This window comes from Plasmodium coatneyi, chromosome 11 (genome assembly GCF_001680005.1).
Source record: "Plasmodium coatneyi strain Hackeri chromosome 11, complete sequence".
Lineage (NCBI taxonomy): Eukaryota > Apicomplexa > Aconoidasida > Haemosporida > Plasmodiidae > Plasmodium > Plasmodium coatneyi.
In genome coordinates this window covers 171,891-194,205 of record NC_033566.1, presented here as the reverse complement: position 1 = coordinate 194,205, position 22,315 = coordinate 171,891, and the positions used below count along the sequence as shown (strand labels likewise).

The 22,315-nt window shown below is 41.2% G+C and overlaps 7 protein-coding genes across 7 annotated transcripts; 2 read left to right on the top strand and 5 right to left on the bottom strand.

Moving 5' to 3' along the window:
• Window positions 1–370: 370 nt before the first annotated feature.
• On the bottom strand, window positions 371–2,375 carry PCOAH_00032100 (RNAse L inhibitor protein; the record flags this gene model as incomplete). The annotated part of the gene is made up of 2 exons (XM_020060005.1): window positions 371–396; window positions 542–2,375. The coding sequence occupies 2 exons, from the start codon at window positions 2,373–2,375 to the stop codon at window positions 371–373; spliced, it is 1,860 nt and encodes a 619-aa protein (XP_019915821.1).
• A 1,929-nt stretch (window positions 2,376–4,304) lies between these two features.
• PCOAH_00032090 (Uncharacterized protein) lies at window positions 4,305–5,926 on the top strand (the record flags this gene model as incomplete). The annotated part of the gene is made up of 6 exons (XM_020060004.1): window positions 4,305–4,358; window positions 4,625–4,732; window positions 4,860–5,148; window positions 5,351–5,424; window positions 5,633–5,704; window positions 5,825–5,926. 6 exons carry the CDS (start codon window positions 4,305–4,307, stop codon window positions 5,924–5,926), a joined length of 699 nt encoding a protein of 232 aa, XP_019915634.1.
• Window positions 5,927–5,968: 42 nt separating this feature from the next.
• On the bottom strand, window positions 5,969–7,584 carry PCOAH_00032080 (Uncharacterized protein; the record flags this gene model as incomplete). The annotated part of the gene is made up of 6 exons (XM_020060003.1): window positions 5,969–6,132; window positions 6,224–6,283; window positions 6,423–6,521; window positions 6,621–6,769; window positions 6,918–7,023; window positions 7,205–7,584. The coding sequence occupies 6 exons, from the start codon at window positions 7,582–7,584 to the stop codon at window positions 6,000–6,002; spliced, it is 927 nt and encodes a 308-aa protein (XP_019915781.1).
• Window positions 7,585–8,932: 1,348 nt separating this feature from the next.
• On the top strand, window positions 8,933–11,374 carry PCOAH_00032070 (Uncharacterized protein; the record flags this gene model as incomplete). Its single annotated transcript, XM_020060002.1, has 1 exon — window positions 8,933–11,374. The coding sequence occupies one exon, from the start codon at window positions 8,933–8,935 to the stop codon at window positions 11,372–11,374; it is 2,442 nt and encodes an 813-aa protein (XP_019915678.1).
• Window positions 11,375–11,983: 609 nt separating this feature from the next.
• PCOAH_00032060 (Mitochondrial import inner membrane translocase) lies at window positions 11,984–12,262 on the bottom strand (the record flags this gene model as incomplete). Its single annotated transcript, XM_020060001.1, has 1 exon — window positions 11,984–12,262. One exon carries the CDS (start codon window positions 12,260–12,262, stop codon window positions 11,984–11,986), a length of 279 nt encoding a protein of 92 aa, XP_019915826.1.
• A 1,548-nt stretch (window positions 12,263–13,810) lies between these two features.
• On the bottom strand, window positions 13,811–15,304 carry PCOAH_00032050 (Uncharacterized protein; the record flags this gene model as incomplete). Its single annotated transcript, XM_020060000.1, has 1 exon — window positions 13,811–15,304. One exon carries the CDS (start codon window positions 15,302–15,304, stop codon window positions 13,811–13,813), a length of 1,494 nt encoding a protein of 497 aa, XP_019915979.1.
• Window positions 15,305–16,956: 1,652 nt separating this feature from the next.
• Window positions 16,957–21,516, bottom strand: PCOAH_00032040 (DNA repair endonuclease; the record flags this gene model as incomplete). Its single annotated transcript, XM_020059999.1, has 1 exon — window positions 16,957–21,516. The coding sequence occupies one exon, from the start codon at window positions 21,514–21,516 to the stop codon at window positions 16,957–16,959; it is 4,560 nt and encodes a 1,519-aa protein (XP_019915596.1).
• Between the last annotated feature and the right edge of the window lie 799 nt (window positions 21,517–22,315).

Below are 22,315 nucleotides of genomic sequence, written 5' to 3'. Positions count from 1 at the left end.
AAATGTTTAAACGAAAAAAGATAAGTTTTTAAAAAGTTATATATCAGTGAAAATTGCTTGCACGGGTAGGAGGCGGGGGCACGGGGCATGAATTAAAATGGGCACATGAAGGAGGGTAGGTAGGAACATGTAAGGTTTTGTGTTTTAAGAGGGAAAAATGGACAGGTACAGATACGTATTCACAGATGTGCGCGTTTAGACAGACAGAAGTAACAACGGGACGGCAGCACACACGTCCAGGGTTGGTCAGGGTTGGTCAGGGTTGGCCAGTTAGGCCCATCCATAATATACACACACGGGAAGTGCCACCAATTTGTTAACCGTCAGGCGGTTAGTTGGGATTGCATAATGGTCCATACGGGGGGATACTTTACTCGTCGATGATGAAGTAGGTGCCTGCGGGGAGGGGGGCAACAATATACAGGAATGAATACATACATACGTTCATACGCATGTGCGTCTATGTATGTATTTATGTATGTATGTGTGTATTGTGTATGTATTTTTCGCTTGTTTTCACTTCGCGTGGTGGTGGACTTACCGTTGAGTTTCTGCTCCTTGTCCTTGACACTGTCGTACTTGTTTATCCTGGGTCGGTAGTTGGTGGGGTCCCTCCTAAAAGTGACGTCAATAATTTTAAGAAATTTGTTCATGCCGGCAACGAGCGTCTGTGGTGTGTTGGCAACGGTGTTGACTCCTGCTTGGCCGTCGAAGACGATGACGTGATCGGCCAGGTAGGTGGCCATAATAAAATCGTGTTCCACAATGAAGGCTGTTTTGTTTGTATTAAGGATGAAGCGCTTAATAATTTTGGAGACAATAATTCTCTGTTCAGAGTCTAGGTAAGCAGAGGGTTCATCGATCAGGTAGATGTTTGTATTTTTTGCCAGCGTAATGATGATTGCAACTTTTTGCAACTCTCCTCCTGAAAGGGTTAGGACTTGGTTGTCCAGGATGCCTTCAATTTTTAGCGGCTTAATAATTTCGTTGTTAAAGTAGGGGTCTGTGTATAACCCTTTTAGCTTGGACATGAGGAGCTGCCTAACGGTGCCCGTATACTTTGCCTGTATCTGTTGTGGTTTGTAAGAAACGCTAAGGGACTCAAGAAAGCTTAGACTTTCCACATTATCTGGTTTGATAAGTCCTGCAAAGAGACGTATGAAGGTACTTTTTCCACTTCCATTTTGGCCCAACAGAACAAATATTTCCGATTCGGAAAAGATTCCTTTGTCAATTGTTAGGGTGAAACTATTTAGCGTTTTTTTAATAGTTGGATAATTGTAGAAGTGTAGTCTTTTTTTATCTTCATCTGTTACGTCTTGATCTGTGGCTAGTTTAAAATTTAGCGACTCTTCCCTAATTCGTAGGTTATCCGTAGGGACGAAGCCATCCAAGAAGACGTTAATTCCTTCCCGAACGGAGAAGGGAGAGGTGACCACTCCGTATGCCCCTGCCTTTCCCCAAAGGCAACAGACATAATCACTTAGATAATCTAAAATGGAAAGATCGTGTTCTACCACGATTATGTAATTATCGTGTCTAACTAAGCTGTGAATAATTTTCGCCATCGATATGCGTTGCTTAATATCCAGGTAACTACTTGGTTCATCAAACATGTATACATTTGTTGTCTGTCCGATTATTGATAAAAGAAGAGCAAATCTTTGCAACTCTCCTCCACTTAAGTCTTCTACATTTCGGTCTAGTAGGTGGTCCAGCTCTAATGCACTCATATACTGATCCTTCTTATTCAGCTTATCCTTCTTATTTATTATGTCTAAAATGTTGCCTTTAATTTGTTTTGGGATCAAATCTACATTCTGCGGTTTTATAATTGGGGTGAGTTGCTCTTCCAACAATTTTGTGAAAAATATTTGCAACTCATTCCCTCGGAAGAAGGATAGGATGTCTCTCCACTCTGGGGGGTTATTGAACTTTCCCAAGTTTGGCTTCAACTTAGATGACAGAATTTTCAAAGCAGTTGATTTTCCAATTCCATTCGTTCCTACCAGACCTAATATTTGTCCCAACTTTGGTATAGGCAATCTGTGCAATTTGAATGTGTTCGGTCCATACCTATGCACAACGTCTTTGTTTATATCCTTTGGTAGGTTTATAATCGTTATGGCAGCGAAGGGGCACTTCTTCACACATATACCACAGCCAATGCAGAGGGTCTCACTTATGTAGGCTATCTTCGATGCGTGTTCCACTTCTATGCAGAACTTTCCCGTTTTTACTATTGGGCAATTTTTCTTGCACTCTAGGTGGCACTTCTTGGGCTTGCACTTATCCGTGCTCACAATGGCAATTCTTAATTTCGATGCCTCCAGTTTGTTCTCCTTGTAGAGGTCTTCCTTGTTCTTCTTCTTCATCTTGTATGGAAGTTTGTAAATGTTTTGCCAAGTTTAGCAGTTTCCGTGTGGGAGGCACTCCTTTAGAAAAAATGCTTCTACGTCGTGTACCAATGGAATGTCTTCACGATGCAGGGTGGGGTGCAAAATGTCCCACCGGTTAACCAGTCAAACGTTTCTACCTTCCGCGTTGCTGTTTGGTTATCTGCAAAAAAATGTGGCACTTCAATTTTAGCAGCGTTTGCCCATTACAGGGGGAACTGTTCTTCGGGGAAACACAACTTGACGATCGCTTCACCCACTGTCTCAAAACCTCAGCAACTTATTCGCCCGTTGCGTAATTGTTGGGGGGTTCCTCGTTTTATTTTTCTTGTGCACATTTCAGCACTGGATGGAACTTACGTCTGTTGTTCGTGCGCCGGGAAAATGCAAAACGGGGGGCAAAAATCGACGCACGTAATTATGTATATGCATACACGCACAAATGTATATACTTGCATATGAGTATATGTCACAGTTGGGCGAAGAAAAACGGGCGATCGGTTGAGCGCAGGGACCTTTTGCTAAAAGTGCGTGGTATCCCCAGCTGTCACGCAAACGGAAGGGCGCACAGGAGGGCACGGGAGCAAAACCCAGGTAGGGGAAAAAAGCGGGGGGGAGGCACCAAAAAGGGAAAACGAAAATGGCAAAATGAAAATGCGAAAATGTAAGTAATACCAAAACAAGTTGACGCAAAAAGGCGAAAAAATGAAACCAAAATTTGTTTAAAAAAAAACGCGAAAACTGCTCCTTCATGAATAACTCTTCAAAATTGGGGTGAAAGGGAGAAAGTTACAGTTTTCCCATGTTGTGAGAAAAAAAGAAGAAAGGAAAAATAACGCCGCTTTAAAAGGCGAAGAATTGCCATTTGTAGGATTTTTTTTTTTTTTTTTTCAAGTATAAATATGGTCACCGATATTGGCCTACGGGGGAAGGAACGAAGTGAACGTTGCAGGCGTGGTGGAGCCGATGAATGCGCCCAAGGGAGAGACGTTCATCCTTGGGGGAGGAAGTTCTTTAGGAAAAGGACCCACTAAATGTGCATACAATGATGGAAAAGAAAATATATGCACGTGTTCGTTTGGCATTTTATTCACATTTGATTATGGTACGTGGGAAAAAATTTGGCCTGATTGCCTTGGGGTTTTAAAAGGGGGGGCTACAGTGGTATAGTTGTTGTGTTGAAAATACCAGGTTGGGCATAGGTGCAGTTCTGCACACGGGGGGGAAGTAGATGCGTGTGCTTCATGTAAAGAGTCCATCGGAACATATGGGTAACACAAGTCGATCACCACGCAGGTCGCTAATGTTGGCATCCCCTCCCCGCTGCGTCTTTTGGGGGGGTAATTAGCGCTGACACGCCTGGGCAAGTGTAACACCCCCGGAAAACCCTACAAAACGGTACCAATTGTAAAGTTGAAAAGTTGCAAAGTTTCATATGCATGTTATCCAAATTGCGTGAGGGGGAAAATTCATGCTGCAAGGATAGTTGTTTTCTGGGGAAAATTTGTCCCCAATTTTTTTCTCATTTCTGGCCAGTAACATTTGACTTTTTTTTGCGCAATTTTGGGTGCCGCTATAAAAAAAAAAAAAAAAAAAAAAAAACATGAAAAGGGAAAGCCGAAGCTACTTCCAACCTGGCAGGTGTGACGGACCAACTTTTCCTTTATGTGCACTGCGGGGGGTACACGGAACTGTTCATTCGCTGTATGTAGGGAACGATTACGCTACGAATGTGCAAATGTATGTGTTTGCCTATATATATATTTGCTTGTAAATTTTGCATATAATTTTCCCCATTGGTATGCTTGCCCACAGGGAACATTTTCCCCTGCCGCGTCAAAACATTTACACCTCAACGTGGGGAGGCCAACCTGTCATTCTACGTGCACCCCCCATCTTTGCGAAAAAATGGAGGTGGAGTGGGCGGCGCGGATTTTATCCCAACTTCTGATTAAGGAGAAGGTTAAGTGAAGGAAGAGTGGATGAGAAAGACGCGGGCAAAATCTTCGCTTCATTACTTCTCCCAAGGAGTATGAAACGATTAGCGTTTTAGCAACGGGGAATAATATCACACCGCTGCGTCACACCACTTAATTCTGTGTGCGCATTTTTTTTTTTTTTTTTTTTTCAATGAGAGGGAGGCCATAACATTTGCGCAGATATGCACACAAATGTTACATTAACCCTATTGACATGGTTGTTTTCCATTCGCCGTTTCACCTTTACAGTGCCTGAAGGAGAAGTACGTCTTCAATTTGCTGAAAAAATTCGGAGACGTGAACCACATCATTCAGCACGCGAATGAGCAGCTGGAGTCGCTCGGGTTTATCATAAATGTATGGCACGACAACGTCACGTAGCGAAGCAGACGGGTCAAGAGGTCTGCCTTCTCACTTATGTGGCCGCTCTGTGTCCACCCAAGTGTGCATATGCATATTTGCCCCTTTTCTGCCATTCCTGCAGAACGAACTGATAAACGGAGAGGAGTATTTCATCATCGGGTGTGAGAAATGGACAATTCCTGGGAAGAGCGGCCAAACGGAAATGTCCCCCGAGGGAGGTTTTTTTAACATAAAAGATGAGCATCTGTTCAATTCTCTCTTTAAGACGAACGAAATAAGTTTGTACTATTTAATCATTGACCACATAGTCAGTAACAATCGGTACCTACGTGTGGACGGGGGGGACGTATCTTATGAGTCCTTGTGTCTTGAGCTGAACATAAAAAATCCGAACGTGCAGAAGGCTATACGTAAGGTTCAAGGGGGCAAAATTCCCCGACTGATGATAAAACAGGGAGGAAAGAAAAATGAAACCCCCCTTTTTCTTCACGCAGACCTTTTCATAACACACACTGTTTACATGTTGAGGGTATACATACCACTCCCGCATGGCTGATTTTATGTACGTTATATGTTCATGCATTGGCGCCCCTTCCCCCGACTTGCATGCAGTTAACAAGTTGCTGGAGCACAACTGGCTACGGAAGGAACAAGGAGAATTAGCATTGGGGCTCCGTTTTTTTACGGTATGAACAATTCTTACTAGTTCAACAAGCATGTCATCTAAACGTATGCAACGGTACTTGCGCACGTTTACACAAAAAAAAAAAAAAAAAAAAAAATGAACAAAAACGAATGCGGCATGTAGGTGAAGGGAAGCTATCGTGAGATATTTTCACCCACACACATGCACTTACACAAATGTGCGTGTGTAATTTTCCATTTTTCGTGCAGGACCTGATAAAGTACTTCCCTCTTAGCAACTTGGACAAATGCTCACTCTGCAATAACGCAGTGATTGTGGAGGTAGGCGATTGGCAGTTACGACGCTCTGGTGATGAGACGCGTTACCGATCTTTTCCCTCCGGAGTATGTGACCTCGTTCACTGGAACATCATTTTTTTTATTATCCCCTCCCTTTTGCAGAGCAGGCAATGCACGAACTGTCTATCGGTTTATCACATCCACTGTTTTAACGCTCTTGCGAATAAGCTAGCTCTCTGCTTCATTTGTAAGAATTCCCTCTAATAGTGCGGGTTTACAATTAACGCGTCCAATGGGGCTATTTCCCCCCCTTCTCTAATGGGAACCCTTCAAAAGATTAGTAATCCGGTTCGACACCATCCTTTAAGACGTGTATATACACGGGGATAGTCATGTTTACGTACCTTAAGTTGATTGACACGACTGACATTTTTTTTTGTTCATAAAACTGGAGCATTCCTTTGGTCGTCCTGCGGGGCGGGGCATGAAAAAACACGCGCAAATATGAACGTGTATAGAACGAATTGCATCACATTCGGTTGGTGGTCCTCTGTTTCTTACTCCCGTATGTTGTCGAAGAGCTTATCCTTTCCTAGGCTAAGGTACCCAATGGGGACGGAGCTGATAACGTTTCGAGGGGGGAGGAGAAATGTGCATGCGGGAAGGAGAAATCTGCACGGGGGTTGTTCGCACATGATCACGTTAACGATGGTGAAGCAACACAATCGTTGAAAAGGTAAGCTGGTTAATGAGAAATTACTGTGTGGATCCTTTATTCAGGTCGGTGTAGGTCCTTCTTATAACCTTGTCTACGCTGTCCACAAATGTGTCCTCGTCCAATTGCAACGTCGTGAAGGTTCTGAGGGGAGGGAAAAAGGGGGACCAAAGTGCGGTACATTTGAGGAGGAAAAACAAGCAAACAAATAGGATGATGATGCATTTGCTTTGCCAAACTTACTTGTTGTGTTTCTTAATCCTGGAAATGATGTGGGCATATTTCTTGGTGCGTATGCTGGCGTCAAAAATGAACAGGTCATATTTACTTATCTGCTCGTTTAGCATGTCGTCTTTGTAGTAGACGCCTTCAAATTTGTCATACGTAATGACCTAACGGGGGGCAAATACATCAAAATGTGGGATTTTTTTTCACGCACGGTAGGAGGAAAAAATATAAACAGTACCTACAGTGGTATATATACACGTGTGTATGGCACTTGTGAGGGGTGCCCCTTCGGTGCTGCGTTCCGTGGCGTACCTTCTTTACCCTCTTGATTTTATTCTCTATGACCATGTTTCTCCACTTTTCGCTCTCATCGCTGACCAGGATGATCACATCCGTGTAGTAGGAGTGAATCAGGTTGCTGCGTGAAATAAAGCAAAATGGAGTAAATAAGGTATGATGCGGCGGGTTAGTGGTTTGCATGTAGGAAAAGCGCGTTTGAAGCAGGGTACCGTGATGTGCCCTGTTGAAGACACGCTCTGCACAAGTATGATCGGTGTGACTTTTCAAGGGGGCAGCCCCCCACTGACGCATAAACTTACATGGGGAAATTGAAGGCCTTCCCTACGTTGTATATCGTGGATAGGTCGAAATTGCAATACAACATGTGCGTATCGTAGAGGAGATTCTTCACATGGTCGTTAACTACCTTGTCGAATATAAAGTCATATGCTTTTGAAAAAGTGTTGGGTTCAATGATGCTATCAAATGTCTTCACATGAATGGGTACATTTTCTTTGCTCTTTATTTTTATTTTTTGTGTTGGTTTTTTATTGTTGTGATTTAGCTTGGATCCCTTTCCATTTAAAATTGCTTTTTGGAACTTTTCGTATTTTTGGTTTGTCTTTACAAGCCGTAGGAATTTCTTGTTTTCCTTTTTTTTCTTCTCTAGGATTTCTTTCTTTTTCGCCTTGGTCTTCATTTTTAACCGTTAAGGGGTGAAGAGCGTGTTGTGCAAGGTCGGACTTGCTTTCCCCTTCTATATACGCTGGGGGAGGCCGTTTTTTCCGAGCCTGCACAGGAGTCGATACGAACAGTAGCAACGAAGGGTGTGTGCCTCTGTGCTTTCCTTTTTATTTTTCTACCGTGACGACAAAGGTGTGCATGTATCACTATAGACTTCAGTTCCGATTGGCAGTGTAGCGAAGTGTTATTTGGTTTCGTGTGTTTAGATGCAAACAAGTGGAAGGTGCAACTGGGACGGTGGTTAGGTTACAAAGGGACAACGCACAAAAAAAAAAAGGAAATGACAAAATTGCCATTCGGAGGGGTGCAAGTGGATTTACAAAATGTGTAGGGAAAATATGAATGAAGAAGTTCAAAGAATTGGCTAACGGATCAGAGTGAGAATCATTCCCCCTCGGGGAGGAGTAGGACGTGCTGGAAGTACAGAACGTGTAGTGTAGTAACTGATAGAAGGCACGTGTGCGTTGGTAAATATTCACACGTGACGTGCATCATAAGTTTTTACATGTTGGTAAAAAGGAGGGCAGGTAACAAACGACGCAGCAGCTCGGGGGCACACGCGATCGGGCAAACAGCGGACCAAACAAGCGATCGAACAAAAAAACGAATTCCAAAAGGATCCGACACGAATAACAAACGAATGAGGGACAAACGCTCGCGCAGCCGCGTATACCTGTGCGTACCACTTGCACGTGCACGCGAAAGGGGAGAGGTTCATAAACAGAAAAATCACGCACACAGGGAGACGGGAAAGATCAGACGAACAATTATTAATTTGCAACAGGGGACATGCATTACATCTGTAGGGACGTCCTACATCCCTCATTAAGAGTGGAAAAGAGCGTTTTTTCCCACTTTCACCCCAGGGCGTTATATTGTGGATGCGCTATGAGAAGCGGCAAATGCAGAAAACTGTATGTAAAATACGCAAAAAAAAAGGATGCATGTGTAACGTAATTTCGTACCAACTTGAGGATGTATACTTATATGTATTTTTTTCTGAAACTATGTCACACATAAATGGAAGGAACCTTTTTACGGGTGGTGTATACACTTGTTAGTGCCATTCGCGAATACGTATAAAAAAAAAAAAAAAAAAAAAAAAGAATAAACGGAAAAAAGTGGAATGGAATGAGGATGACACAAATTATGAAGAAAAACGAAGCAAATAGGAAATAATGCAAATTCGTTACTTTTGTGATAAAAAAAGAAAATGTTTCATTTGTCAGTTAAAAAAAATATGAGGAAAAAAAAAAAAAAAAAAAACTTTTCAAAATGAAAAAAAAATTATTTAAAAAAAAAAAATGCGTAGGGTTACCTTTTTAACCAATTTTGGACGCAAAAAAAGGTATACATTTCCAAGGAAGGAAAAAAATCCATTCGTGCTTTGCAAAAGCAGAAGAAGTGTAGCCACCAGCATCAATGCTGTGATAAGAAGCACAAATGGCGACGATGTAAAGACAAAATTGGAAGGAAGAGAAGATGATATAATTTTACAAAAATCCACATGCTCGGCCATCCCTTCCCCAATAAGTGATTACTACCAGTACAACACAAGTGATCTCATCAAAGTTTTAAATGTATACATAAAGTCCAAGAGTGATAATATCGAATTGTTGAAAAGTGTTTCGACGAATTTGCTGCTGCATAAAGAAAAATTAAGATACGGGGAGATTATCACATTGTTAAAACAATTTTCCGTGATAAAATGCAAAAATTATTTTTTATTTTGCTATTTTAAAGATGTCCTGATGGAAAATATCCATTTAATTACATGTGATGATTTAGTGGACATATATTTTTCCTTCACAAATTTGAATTATTTTCATCATAATTTTTTTTTCCTAATTGAGAAGAGAATATTTCACAATTTCCATCTTTTAAATTTAAAAAAATTAATTTGCTTAATACAATGCTTTAACAAGAAAAAAATTATCTCCAAAAATTATTTGACCATATTACTTTATAGTATATCAAAAAATATAAATGAGTTCGACACTTTTCAACTTTCTGTCCTTTTTGTTTTTTTTAAAAATTTTAACATAAATAATAGCATCCTCATAAATTCATTAATTCATAATTTTAACCAACATGTGAATCTCAGCTCTGAGTCCAAGCAGCTAGCCATTTTTTACAATTTTTTGTCTTACGTTGGTAAGAGGTGCCATAGGAATTATCACTACTTTGCAAAGGAGAAGGAACTCATCGGCTTGATAAGGAATTTTGCTTTGCGGTATGATGAGCAGTGGGATCCAAATGCGCCAGGTGGAGCGATGGGAGGTGAAGGTTGTACAGGGGTACACACCAACACAGTCTCCGACGCGCTAGGGGACACAGCGGGAGCCATACAAAGAAGGCTGTCCATTTTGGAAAGTAATTTTCTCACCCAAAGTGACGAACTGCAAACACTGAGGGAGCATACGAATGCCCTAAAGCAGAATTCGTACAACGTCAATGTGGTGTACTCCATTAAGAATGCTTTAAAAAACGTGGAAGCGATAACGAGGAAGAAATTGAAGAGCATGCCGATTGAATCTTTATGCTTGATATCCTCTTCCATAGCAAACATAGATAAAAATAAATTCCTCCTGGAAAAAGTCGCAGAGGAAGTTGGTAAACAGTCGACCAAATTGAGTCCCCTGCTGGTGAGTTTTCTCATGCTATCCTTTAGCAAAGCGAGTCACAAACATGGGAGTCTAATTTACTACTCGTTGCAATTTTTTTATAAATATCACAGTTTTTTTAGTGTCAATGAGGTGGGACTGCTGTGTAAGGCGCTGCACAATTTTTCCCTTAAGGAGAACGAATTTGTGGACGTGCTGAATGGGTTTATGTTGAACGTGCTGGGGGGGGGCAACAGTGAGGACACCCTCGTTAATAGAAGTGGGGGCAACCTCGTTGATAGCAGTGAGGGACGTGCCGATAGTAACCCGCGTGAGGACCACTTCAATTACAATGCGGACGATGGTACGTCCTCTGGAAAGCAGGTGGAGAAACTCTTTTTCGAAATCGAGAAGAGCATCGATAAAAGCATTGAACAGATGAATTACGAAGATCAATTCACTAATTTGAGGAGCGTCCATATGGAAGAGGGAGGTAAAACTTACAAGGACGCAAAGGAAAAGGCAGGTGAACGTGAAAATAAAAAAATGTACAGTGATTTTGTAAACTTTAGCTTTATTGATTATGAAAATATAAAAAAGAACAATTATTATCCAAACAATTTGTACAACATAAAAATGAGCAACAAGATTTATATAAATAATGTGATATACATTTTGGAGTACTATGCTTTCAACCTGGTGAATATTCCCGAAATTTTGGACCGTTTCTGTGACTTTTTTTTAGAAAGAAACATAAATTATATCCTCTACTCGAGAATATTTTACGCCTTTTATCTTCTGCAGTATAGGGGGAATAAGGTCTACCAAATGATTGACAAATTTAATGAGTGCCAACCCCTGTATCAAGTGATGTACAAGGAGAGGCACATGGAGAAGCTGTTGGGGTCTTTAATTTATTTTTATGAAAACAAAACGGAAGAGAATAAAATGCAGAACATTTACTTTTACGTTTTGTCCAAGAGCTACTTTTCATTCATTTTTAATTTTTCAAAATATATTTTAACATTTTTGTTTATTAAAAATAGTAATTATGTGCTACACAAATTTTTGGTTCATATAGGGGAAATATCGTTGGGCAGGGACGACTGCATTTATCTGCACAAACCAAACAGATTGCATTGAGGGGGTAAATGGGAAATGGAGATGGTAAATGGTGTTGAAGAAAGCACGTGGTAATGCAAACACGTGATAATGTACCATAAAACAGTGTAGACATGCAGAACTACCTGCTACGGCTTGCAATAATGTCTAAAAAAAAAAAAAGCGAAACAAAGAGTAAAAACTGCCTGAACAGTTCATAAAAAAAAAAAAAAAAAAGGTAGAAAAAGGCAAAAACAGCCAAAAAGAAACAAAAGTGCAATTTTTGCCTGAACTGTTCATGTGAAAAAGAAGAACAAACATGTTAGTATATACTGCCTGATCGGATTATGAAAAAATTCAAAGGAGCTCGTCCGAAACATGGCAGAACATAATATAACATGACATAACAGAACTTCTTAAAAAATATCACTACGGGTGAGCACAGCAGCGCTGCTTATGTCTCTTGCGCGTAGTGAGCTACTCAACAAATTGCACACTTTTTACTTATTTGTAACTTTTTAATTAACTTTTGGAAATTCGTCTCACCAGTTATGCCTATAACTGGGTATTCAATGTGCCTGTTATTTGCTTATTTGCGCTAGGTTGCCTGCAAATAATGGGCAGTTTTTTTTTCCTGGCGAACTCTGCTGGTTATGCCTTTTTTTGCATTTCGTTGTTCAAATTTTGCGTGAATTTCATGCCAATTCTTTGTGAAAAAACGGAAAACTTTTTAACGCAATTTAAAATGCAGTTGTTTTCATTGCTATCGAGTTCTTTGGACCTGAATGATGTGATACACTCGTTGAAGCATCTTTCCACAATGGAGTTATATGTGCTCATGGTATCTTCATATTCCGCTTTGTTTATCTTCTTCATAATTTTCTCCCTATCGCTTTTGTTAAAGCTGCTTAAATCGAGGGACTTCTCCATTTTTTCAGTTCTAATGTGTCTTAATAATTATTTTGCAAAATGAAATATGCACATGTTAGTACGTGGTGTAGGAAAGGCACGCCTATTCTGCAGATAAATATATTTGCGGGAGTTTCTGTATCCTTGGGCGCATCATTCTTTAGTATGCTCATATATGTTTCTGTTTGGCATTATTGTTCGGCGGAGTTACGTAGTGAAGTTATTTTTTCGTGCTAGGGAGAACAGGAGCAAACTACGTAAAATTATGCATTAACACGAAAAGCGTAGCTTTGTCAATGTATGGCTAAGATCGCTAATGTTGTTCCGTTTAATTAAAGGGTAAACATGCAGAATGGTGGATGCGCGTTCCTTTACCAAAACGGAAGAGGGCGAGGTGCATGTGAAAGCCGTGAATATATGTACATGGTATATGTTTATGCCCACGCGTACACGTAAAATAAAAAGGGGGGCATATAACGGAATAGTATTAATCCTTACTGCGAACTAGAACAACGTCGATTTGGGAGGCAAAAGGATATTACTATTATATGTTTCCTGGGCAAATAAAACATTTTTAAGTTAATTTTAAACCTCATTTGTTCAGTTAGCTTCCTTCACGTTACCCACATTTACATAAAAAAAATTAGCGTATTCAGGGGACGATTAATTTTTTTTTTTTTGTCAATATTGCGCCAAGCAGCTATTTTTCTGACCAGAATTTGCGCAGAGCCAGAATGGTGCACAAAATATATATATATTTATGTGAATGGTAATGCATACATATAAAAAAAAGGCTGCGCTGACGTGAAAAAATGAACTTACCGCCATTTTGCATGGCATAGGTAATAATGCCCGAAAGTGTGAAGGCGAAAGGGTGTACCCTACAACATGTATTAAGTTTCGTTATCCAAAATTGGATCATTTCTTTGTGGGAACTTTATCCGTTCCATTTTGTTCCATTTTAACTACTGCGCTGGAACGCGGGTTATCGCGAGGGTTAAAAAAATGGCGCAATTTAATCATACAGTTTTTATGACTGTTAATTGTTACGAGAAAAAAATGAGGAACTTAAAAAGGGCGCTGTGAATGGGAAATTGTGTGAGGAGCCGTGACAAATTGCAGTGGGGGTGGGAAAGGGAAAGGAGAAAATAAAACGGGCAAGCTGTATCGTAACGGCAAAGCAACGAAACAATACGCAGGAGGGTGACCTGCCTATGAAGGAAGCGTCCTACACAGGGGAGGGGGAAGGAAAATTAGGCCATCCAGGAAAGAGGCGCTAATTTACGTGTAGCGAAGCACAAACGATGGAGACGCGGGGGAATAAATGAAAAATATTTTTGGACACTTTGAAAATTGAAAAAGATTAAAAGCTGCTTAGGGGGCATGTGAAAACAGGACACGGTTTTAAAAATGATCGGCATGGAGGATGGGCAGTTGGGCAGTAACACAGTTATAGGTATGATAATTAATTTTTATGGGACAGACGTTCCCACGGACATTGGGTTGATTGGACATTATTGTGATAAGCCTAGTGTGCCCCACTTCTGCACGTCGCGCCAATGCATAAGGTCACGCCTGCGACATCATATGCTTCAAAATTTCGTAGGACATGAACTGTATGGCGCCCGAAGGGATGGACTTGAGCATGGAGGGAAACAAACCGTAGTAGAAATTTCTGACCCCTTCGCAGTGGTAAATATTTTTAATACAGTGAATGGTATTTTTGTAGATATAATTTCTGTTGTCTATTCCGTTGTTCATCATTCTCTTTCGAACGGTGTCTCCTGGGAAGACAATAATTAACGAGGAGAGGTTACTGAGCGATCCGGCAATGGATGAGTAGATGGCCACAGAACTTAGCGAATTTGATTTGTGTGGAAAATAATTTTGAAAAATATTTTTATAAAAATCAAAAAATAACATTTGCAATGTTACATAAGGTACGCCTGTTAATAGGGTTGGTAAATATCCTTTGAAAAAACCTGCAAATCCTTCATTAGTATTAATTTCACGAATTATGCCAAGGATGGATTTTTTCTCATTAAACATGGAGCTGTTATTCCGCAAATATTTTTCATTTATTCCTAGGGCTACTCTTATACTTAGTAAATCTAAAGGGTATGACAGCGTCTTTTGTATTATACCTGAGGTATAGCCCGCTATCACACTTTCGTAATAATTAAAGTTTTTTTGCATCAATTGGTTATTGTTCAGTGAATGATTTTTGGTGGGTGACCCTTTCGGGAAAACCTCCACTGCAACACTGTCATCTTTTTTTTTTTTTTTATATTTTTCTTTTATCAAATCGTTTGTTCCAAATTTTGCTGAGTAGACAATTCCACCTCGAATGGTGTTGATTAGGTTACCCTTCCACAGGCCTAATATGCCTTCTTCCTTTATTATGAATAGGAAGCTTTGAATAATGCTTTGATATTTGACTGGCTGACTAGCACTGACACTGAGTGTTGTCCTACTGAAGTAGATGCTTTTACTTCTCAAGGCTTGTTTCACATTAGTGTTGATATTTAAAAGGGGGTAATTATTACTTACGTTACTTATGTTTGTCCTATTTTTATTTGTGTGTAAAATCTTTTTAAAAACTTGGTGAGGGGAAGAATACTTTGCGTGATCATAGTGCCTGCACAGTTGAGCGTATTTTACGCTAGTGTTCATAATTTTTTTTTTTTTTTTTTTTTTTTTACAATTATGAATTATTTGATTTATTGTACTTTTTAATTTAGGGAAGTACACATTTTCGTTGTGCGCATATCTTTTTCGTGTTGGGGGTGATTCTATCGTTCCAGTTTGTATGCTTGTCGATTGGTCTACACGGCTTAGGAGCAAGCTCCTACTCGTGATGCGTTTTTTCCTCTTGCCCTTTGAATCACCTTTGTCTCTCTCCTTGGAGTAGTGGTGAAACATTGGCTGGATCTGGTAAAAAAGCTTTATCCGGTCGATAGGGGCAAATAACGTTTTGGTAACAATGCCTGAGACCAGGCCGCACAGCAGGATTTTATTTTTGTTTCTTTTTTTCTGTTCCTCATTGTTGAGTTTTGCTTCCATAAAAGGGGTGGGCAAGTGGTAAGCTAGTAGTAAATGAGCGGGAAGCGAGCGAACGGAGAATACGCATTTGACAGGGCACGGGGAAGGAGTGCCTCAAATTGAAGTCGTATCTCTAATCAAAGCGATGGCACTTTCAGCTGGAGCGTAGGATAGCTTCGTCCCGTTGTGTAGAGATCTCTATTCTGCTGCACTGCAGTGAAAGCGTACCAATGAGCAGCACATCCGCCGGTATGCATTCGGGTGTGTCTTGCCTCTCGTCATGTGTCATGTGGGGGGATGGAAGCGTGTGCCCACGTCGTTCAGGTGATTGTCCAGCTTAGCAAGTATACCTTGTTATGGATGCCTCAAAATGTACATTGCACGTGGGAACTTTTACCATCCACTCACAGAGTCGTTTGGTTAACGTTTCGCATTCGTGAAAACAAGGCGACGAAGGGGGGAGGAATCACGAGAAGCGTATGTAAAATTTTCTCCACTTGAAAAAAAAATACACTCCTTTTAAGCGTTTCGTTGGCTCGTGCAGCTCCTCCTCATATTGTTGCACTAGTTTAAAATTTTGCAAAAAAAAAAAAAAAAAAAAAAAAAAAAATATCTCTAACTATGCATCACGTCAGCAGCAGAAATAGGCTTCCCCATTGTGTTACACTCTGAAGGGGGTTAAAAAAGGGACGACGTAATCGCCAAAAAATGGCCCGCTGCAACAGTATGTAACGTCGTATATTTGGCTGGTCCTTAAAATATTGCCGCTGTGCCAACGTCGACATTATTATACACTTGGTGGAGGAGCAGTACGATTATAGCTAGCGATTTGAAAAAATGAAAATAATGTGTTAGTAGGAAGGGAGGCATGGCGCACGCCCTATCGGTATACTGCTTAATCAGGGTAAGAGATTTTTCTTCCTACGTAGTAATTGCCGAAAAGTGAGAGAAGCAAAAAAAAGAAAAATGTTTAGTTACCCCTTTGGTGTATTTTCACGTGGCGAACTGCGTCATTTAGAAGGTGCCCCATTTTAATATAGGAAAATGTGATTTAATAAGATTTGGGGTGTGCAAAAAGGGGGGAGAAGAAGGGGTGTCTCCTCTGTTCTGTTGATCTGCCTTCGACAGGATAAAGTGTGTGTCCCCATTTTTTATGCCCCTCAAAGTGAAGTACCCTGGTTTGAGTGCGCTACTGGGGGGAAGGCGTGCACGACACAGACTGAGTTAAATATAGCTCCCTCACGATGGATTTTTTACAAAATGGGGGGAACCTTCATGGGTAATTTTTTTTGCCGATGTAGACCCATTATGAGCGAATATCCAGAGGGAGTAACAAAGGGGGAAGGCGCTAGGCCTGTTTGTTTGCTTACCCAATTTTGGACGCTTCCATGCAGATGAAGACGCCAGTTGGAGGCCACACCCGGGGAATCATTTCATATGCGAAGTTTGAAAAATCAAATGGTAGGGGAAAAGACGGTGAGGTGTTTCCATCGGTGGGCCCAACAAATGGGAAACAAAAAAGAGGAGAGGGGGAGGTAACAAAAAAAAAGGTGCACGAAAAAGTGTGACAGGAGGGCGAGTAACTAACGTTAATGAGGTAGTAACAATCGGGATTAATGTTTCCCCTCGTCGGATGTCCATTTTTTCGGACGTGATTCAAGGCAAAGGCGACCTCACGTTGCGTCTGTGTTCAGAAACTCGTAGAGCATTTTGGCGTTACTCTTGCTCATGTAGGCTTCCAACTGCTCGACCGTTTTTTCGCAAAGGTCACGCAATGATTTGACGTTGTTTATGATGAGGTGCATGTTTTTTTCCGTAACGCCTGGTAGGGCTTTCAATATTTCCAGGGCGTTCCAGTTGGTGACGCTATCCATTCTTTTTAGAGTGTAACTGCTTTCTTCACCTTTTGGTGGGGGGTTTAGATTTTTGTCGAACAGGTCATTTATCGTTTCGTATTTGTAGGGGTCTGATTGGTTTTCATTTTCGTTGTCCGAATTTTTGTCGGCGCAGCTGTCTAGCTGTTCGAGGGTGCTTTGGCTGGGTTGTTCCTCTTGCGTGTGTGGGAGTGGGAGTGGTTGGCTGGTCTCCCCATCGGGCTTACTCGACATGGATATCGATTGCGTTGTTGGTAGCGGTTCCGTTGAGGGTAGGGACTGCGTTGTTGGAAGGGGATGAGTTTTGTCCCGGCTGGAGTTCCTCCCCAACTGTTGGTGCGCGTCCCGCTCTAAGGTCATATCAATATGGAGCGACTTAAAAATGTCAGGTTGCTCAGCATTAATTTTGAGCGACCAGAAAAGCTTAACGGTAAAAAGAGAGAAGGGACTCCAAAGAATTTTCAGTCTACTAAACTGGAGGCATAAAATGATTAACTTAGTGTAGACGGAACTTTTGTCACTAAGGGAGGAGAAGTAAAAGAGGTGCTTTGTATTGAATTCGATTAACAACACATAGATGGAATAATATTTGGCCATTTGATTGATCTGGTTGTAGAGCCTGTTATTGTTTAGTGACTGAATGAGATCCACGATCGTTTTTCTCTCCACGCAGATATCCTTCGTGAGGACATAATCCCCAACAAGGAGGGAGTACGGGATGATGTGCATTTTGCTTGTATACAATTTGTAGGAGAGGTCAGACTTTAACTCCCTAATGTCAACGATGACAATTGGCTTGGTGTTGTTAAAAATGCTGTAGAGGATAAAATTCAAATTGAAAGAATCGATGGAAAATTTTTCCAACACCTGTTGAATCTTTGAAATGGTTTTTTCGTCCAGGGTGGACAAAGTTATGTCATTTTTTTTACTCGTTTTACTTCTATAGTTTTGCATAAAGACTTCTTCCTCCTCCATGCTAATGTAGTTCGTGTTGAGGTTGTTTAAGAAGGCGTTTTTATTTTCCACCTGTTCGTCCGCTTTTACTTCTTGAAAATTTTTAAATTCTTCACAGAGCGCTTTATTAAAGTGGAAGAGATTTTTTTTGTTTTCTCGAAATCTTTTTTGGAAGACAAAATAGGAGTCTACGACTTTTTTAAAGAGGTCCTTATTTTTGTTGAAGACGTTTCTGTCCACTTGAAAGCGGAAATTATTTTTATTTTCGATGAAGTTGAGCCAGTTGGTTTTTTCGACCTTCACGTCGTTCAGGTACTTGTTGTAGAGTATGTTGTTTTTGTAGAAGACGAGGAACACCTCCACCGTGTTGGACGCGGCGTTAAGGGTTTCCAGCGTCCTGAAGGTTCGCGCTCCACGGTCAGGGAAGTGACGTGCCGACCTAGTCTTGTTACCATCTTCACCTGCAAATTTGTGAGGATATTGCTTCCTGCTAGCGGTTTGAGGGCTTCCCCCCTGCTCCCTCTTCAGGGCGGGTTGCGCTTCCCCTATATTGTCATACATCCAGCTGTTCTCCTCGTACTTCATCACCTCGGGGAAGCAACTCTCCCCACGCAGTTTATACACATTGTGTTGGAACAACCTGGCACAGTAAATTTCTACGTTACGGAAAATACTTAAGTCCAGTTTGGTGAGGATAATTCTGCACGGTTTTACCTCCATCAGGAATAACTCCAAAAAGTCGAGATTCCCACAGTACTCATTTATTTGGAAGAGATCATCGCACCTACGTTTAGAGGATGCGTTATTTTTCTTCAATCGGGTTGTCTCTTCCTCTGTGAATGAACTACTTCCCTTCTGGGTGTTCTCATTTATAGCGTCAATTTTAGCAGAACAGTCTTCGACGAAGCTGTCCCACGTGTATACCATATCGTAGTTCTTATTTATGCACAGTATATACACGTGCGGTTTTATAAAATTTAAATTTGTTGCTTTGTTCTTAATCAGCTTGTAGGGGATGTAATAATCTACATCATTTGAATGCATGGCGTTTTGGTTTTTTTGAAAGAAGTCGTCTGAGCTGCTGGAGGAAGAGTTGTTTGATGAGTTGTCCGAAATGTACAACTCGTGCATTTGTTCTTCCGATGAGCGGAAAAGGTTCATATCTACGGTGCTATCATTTCTGTGCATCAGTAGGTTGTATATTTCTTTTTGCGTGTAGAAGTTGTCTACTATTATTGCGATGGGGTAGTCCACTTTGTCTGCCTCGGCGTGGCATTTCTTTTCAGCTGAGGAAGTCACATCATTGTAAAGTGGATCGTTGGATTGTTCATCTATTTTGGGATATTCTTCCCCCGTGTCGGACTTTCTCTTTTCTCGTTTTATTTTTTGCGATTCTTCTGGTGAGTCGTCCTGTGAGGAAGCTTTTAGAGCATCCGTTTGGGTCCCCCCATCAGGGGTGTTCACTTTGCCATTTATGTTGTGCGGTTCCTCATTCTGAACACCTGAATCATGTTTATCCGGGGTATGCTGCTCAATTTTCACCTTCATTTGGGAATGGCTGCCCTTTTGGGAGGTAACCATATGAGGGTACCTCTCACCTTGCTCCATTTCGCTTTGTTCCTTTTGCGAAGCTGCCGTGTTGGATGTGCTAAGTTTGTTGGAGTGCTCGTGGGTGGAGTCCTCTTTAGGCCTCTTGGGGAGATCTCCCTGCTGGAAGTGGTTTGCCCCCCTTTTGTGTGCGGAAGGAAGGGTATTCTGTGGACTGACACTGTGACGCTCCCTCCTTTGGCTCATCTTTTTAAACTCCTTAACGTGAATGTCTCGTCGGAAAACGAGCTCGTGTATCCAGCTGTAGAATTCGCTCTGCGTGCACTTAACCTCATACGCCTTGTGGAAATATTTTCCCTCATGCTTCAGTTTGTGGAAGACAACGGGAACGTTGTCCTGTTTGGTGATATCCAACTCTAGGTTCATATTAATGGCTTTTAAAAAGTTGATTTTTCTCTCCCTAGATAGGAAGAAGACATCGTTGGCTTCGTTACAGTAGAGCCAAATGGATTCTTTGTCTGCCTCCTTAATGTTGTTAAGGTAGTTGTCAAAAACGACATGGTCATAGATGTAGAGATTGTTAAGCACATGCGCCAGGACAATAATTTCCTTCAGCAACTTCTTCGTATTGTAGGTTAGGTTTTTCGTCTTAATATAGTTCATGGTGTAATTTTCGGCGTTGTCTGAATAGATCAGTGCGTTAATATCAAAGTCAGTGAAGGTATGGTATTTTTTTATTTCTAAATTTAGGTAGTGTATTAGGTTGAGTAGACTTTCCTCCATGGTGTGGACGTCCGACGGGAGGTCCATGTTTATTTCGTAAATTGTTGGTTGTAGGAAATTGTTATTTAGGGATATATGTACATTTTTGTGAAATCTCGGATAACAGTAGACCTTTTTTATGCTCAATTTTTGCGTTAAATTTGTTATGTGTTGACTATTTACTAACCTTTTATTGTTACTAATTCCTTTTATGAAGCCATACTTGTTTCTCTTTCTGTATAGCTCCGTGATGAATACCTCCTTCATGTTGTAAATCAGCTTATGATTCTTGCAGAGGAAAATTCCATCGATTATTTCTGGGATAATTTTAAAGGTTAACATATCTATTAGGAGTATGTTGGAGGAGATAAAGTACACCCCCCTTTTTATGTATAGCTCGATTCGTTCGTTGGACTTTTGGTTCCTTATGTATTCTGTTTTTAGGTAGTTTATTTTTACGCTGTCGTTAAATTGGTTGTCCAATTTACTGATCTCGTTGTATAGACCTAGTTGGTACTTCAGGAATAAGTTGTACTCCTTTGGGGATACATTCAGAATGAATATTAGTTTGTTTTGATTCCCGGGGGGGACCGTCTCACTTTTTGCGGCGCTGTCATTTCCGTCATCCGTTATGCTTTTCACATCTGATTTGCGTTCCTGTCGGGGTAGGTCCTCCCTGGTGCTGCCTCCCCCCTGTGCGTCATACCTGAAGGAGTCCAACAGGCTGTTAATTTTATCCTTCCCGAGTTGGCTGTCCGTCTTGGCCTTCGCACTGGTTACCTGTTTTGGGGGGTTCACGTATTCCCTCTGTGGGGAGTCACTTTCCCTGCTCTGATCACCCAAACCAGGGATGTCTCTCCCGATTTCGTCATCATCTTCTTCGCCGTCCACCCGTTTGCGTATGTTAAGTCCGAACAACTGGAAGAAGATGTTTTGCTCCTCCGTGCATTTCTCATACCACAGGCACTTGTTCTGGTAGTAAAAAATGAATATAGCTAGAATGTTGAGCTCGTTAAATCCATCCGCCAGGAGAATCAGGGAATCGTGTTGTATGAGTTTTTTCGCGATCTTTTTTTCATAATAGAGGGGGAACATCTTGCGGGCGTATACATACGTGTGTGGGATACTTTGAATGGGGAGTCAACATCGGCATGAAAAAAGAAAAAAATTTTTTTTTAATTACACACAGGAAAATGTTCATAAAATGAGAATACCATAGGAAACGTCACAACGGTAGGGCAGCAAATGCGCAAGTGGATTCTTAACAATGTAACCTATGTGCCCAAAAGGGAAGGGGGGGAAGTCTCCTTTTTTAAATCTTTCGCTGGGCGAAGGAGGATTTGCGATACGATCCGATGCGTGGGGAACAGCACGGGGGAAGGGCAAACTTGTGCCAGCAGGAGTTGAAGCGGAAGCCAAGCGGTTACAAAAACGGTAAAGAAGTGATGAAGGAGCGCTAATGGTGTGAGAAGGTGTGGAACACACCACACGGGTCGGAACAGCACGTGATTAAAAAGTATATAATGTTTTATTGGACCTTTGCAGAAGTAACAAGAGCGCATCACGCTGATCTCATTTACGGGGAGAAAGGAACCATTTCAAAGGATCAGCCGGTCTACATGGGTAGAAAAAGAAAAAATGATGACATGTTCTATCTCGATGTTATGCAACATGATGGAGACCCTTTTACGGGCGATCCGATCCTACTTTTCCGTTTGATGCAAAGGGGTGGAACTACCTTCCATTTGATATACCGTGGAAGCGGCTGAATAGGGATTACACACACTTGGACTTAAGAACATTTGAAATGCCCGCATGCACGAATTTGAACAAGAGACGTACCACCATTGTCGCCTTTTTGTGCTAAAAATTTATGTATATTTACTGCCCCAAT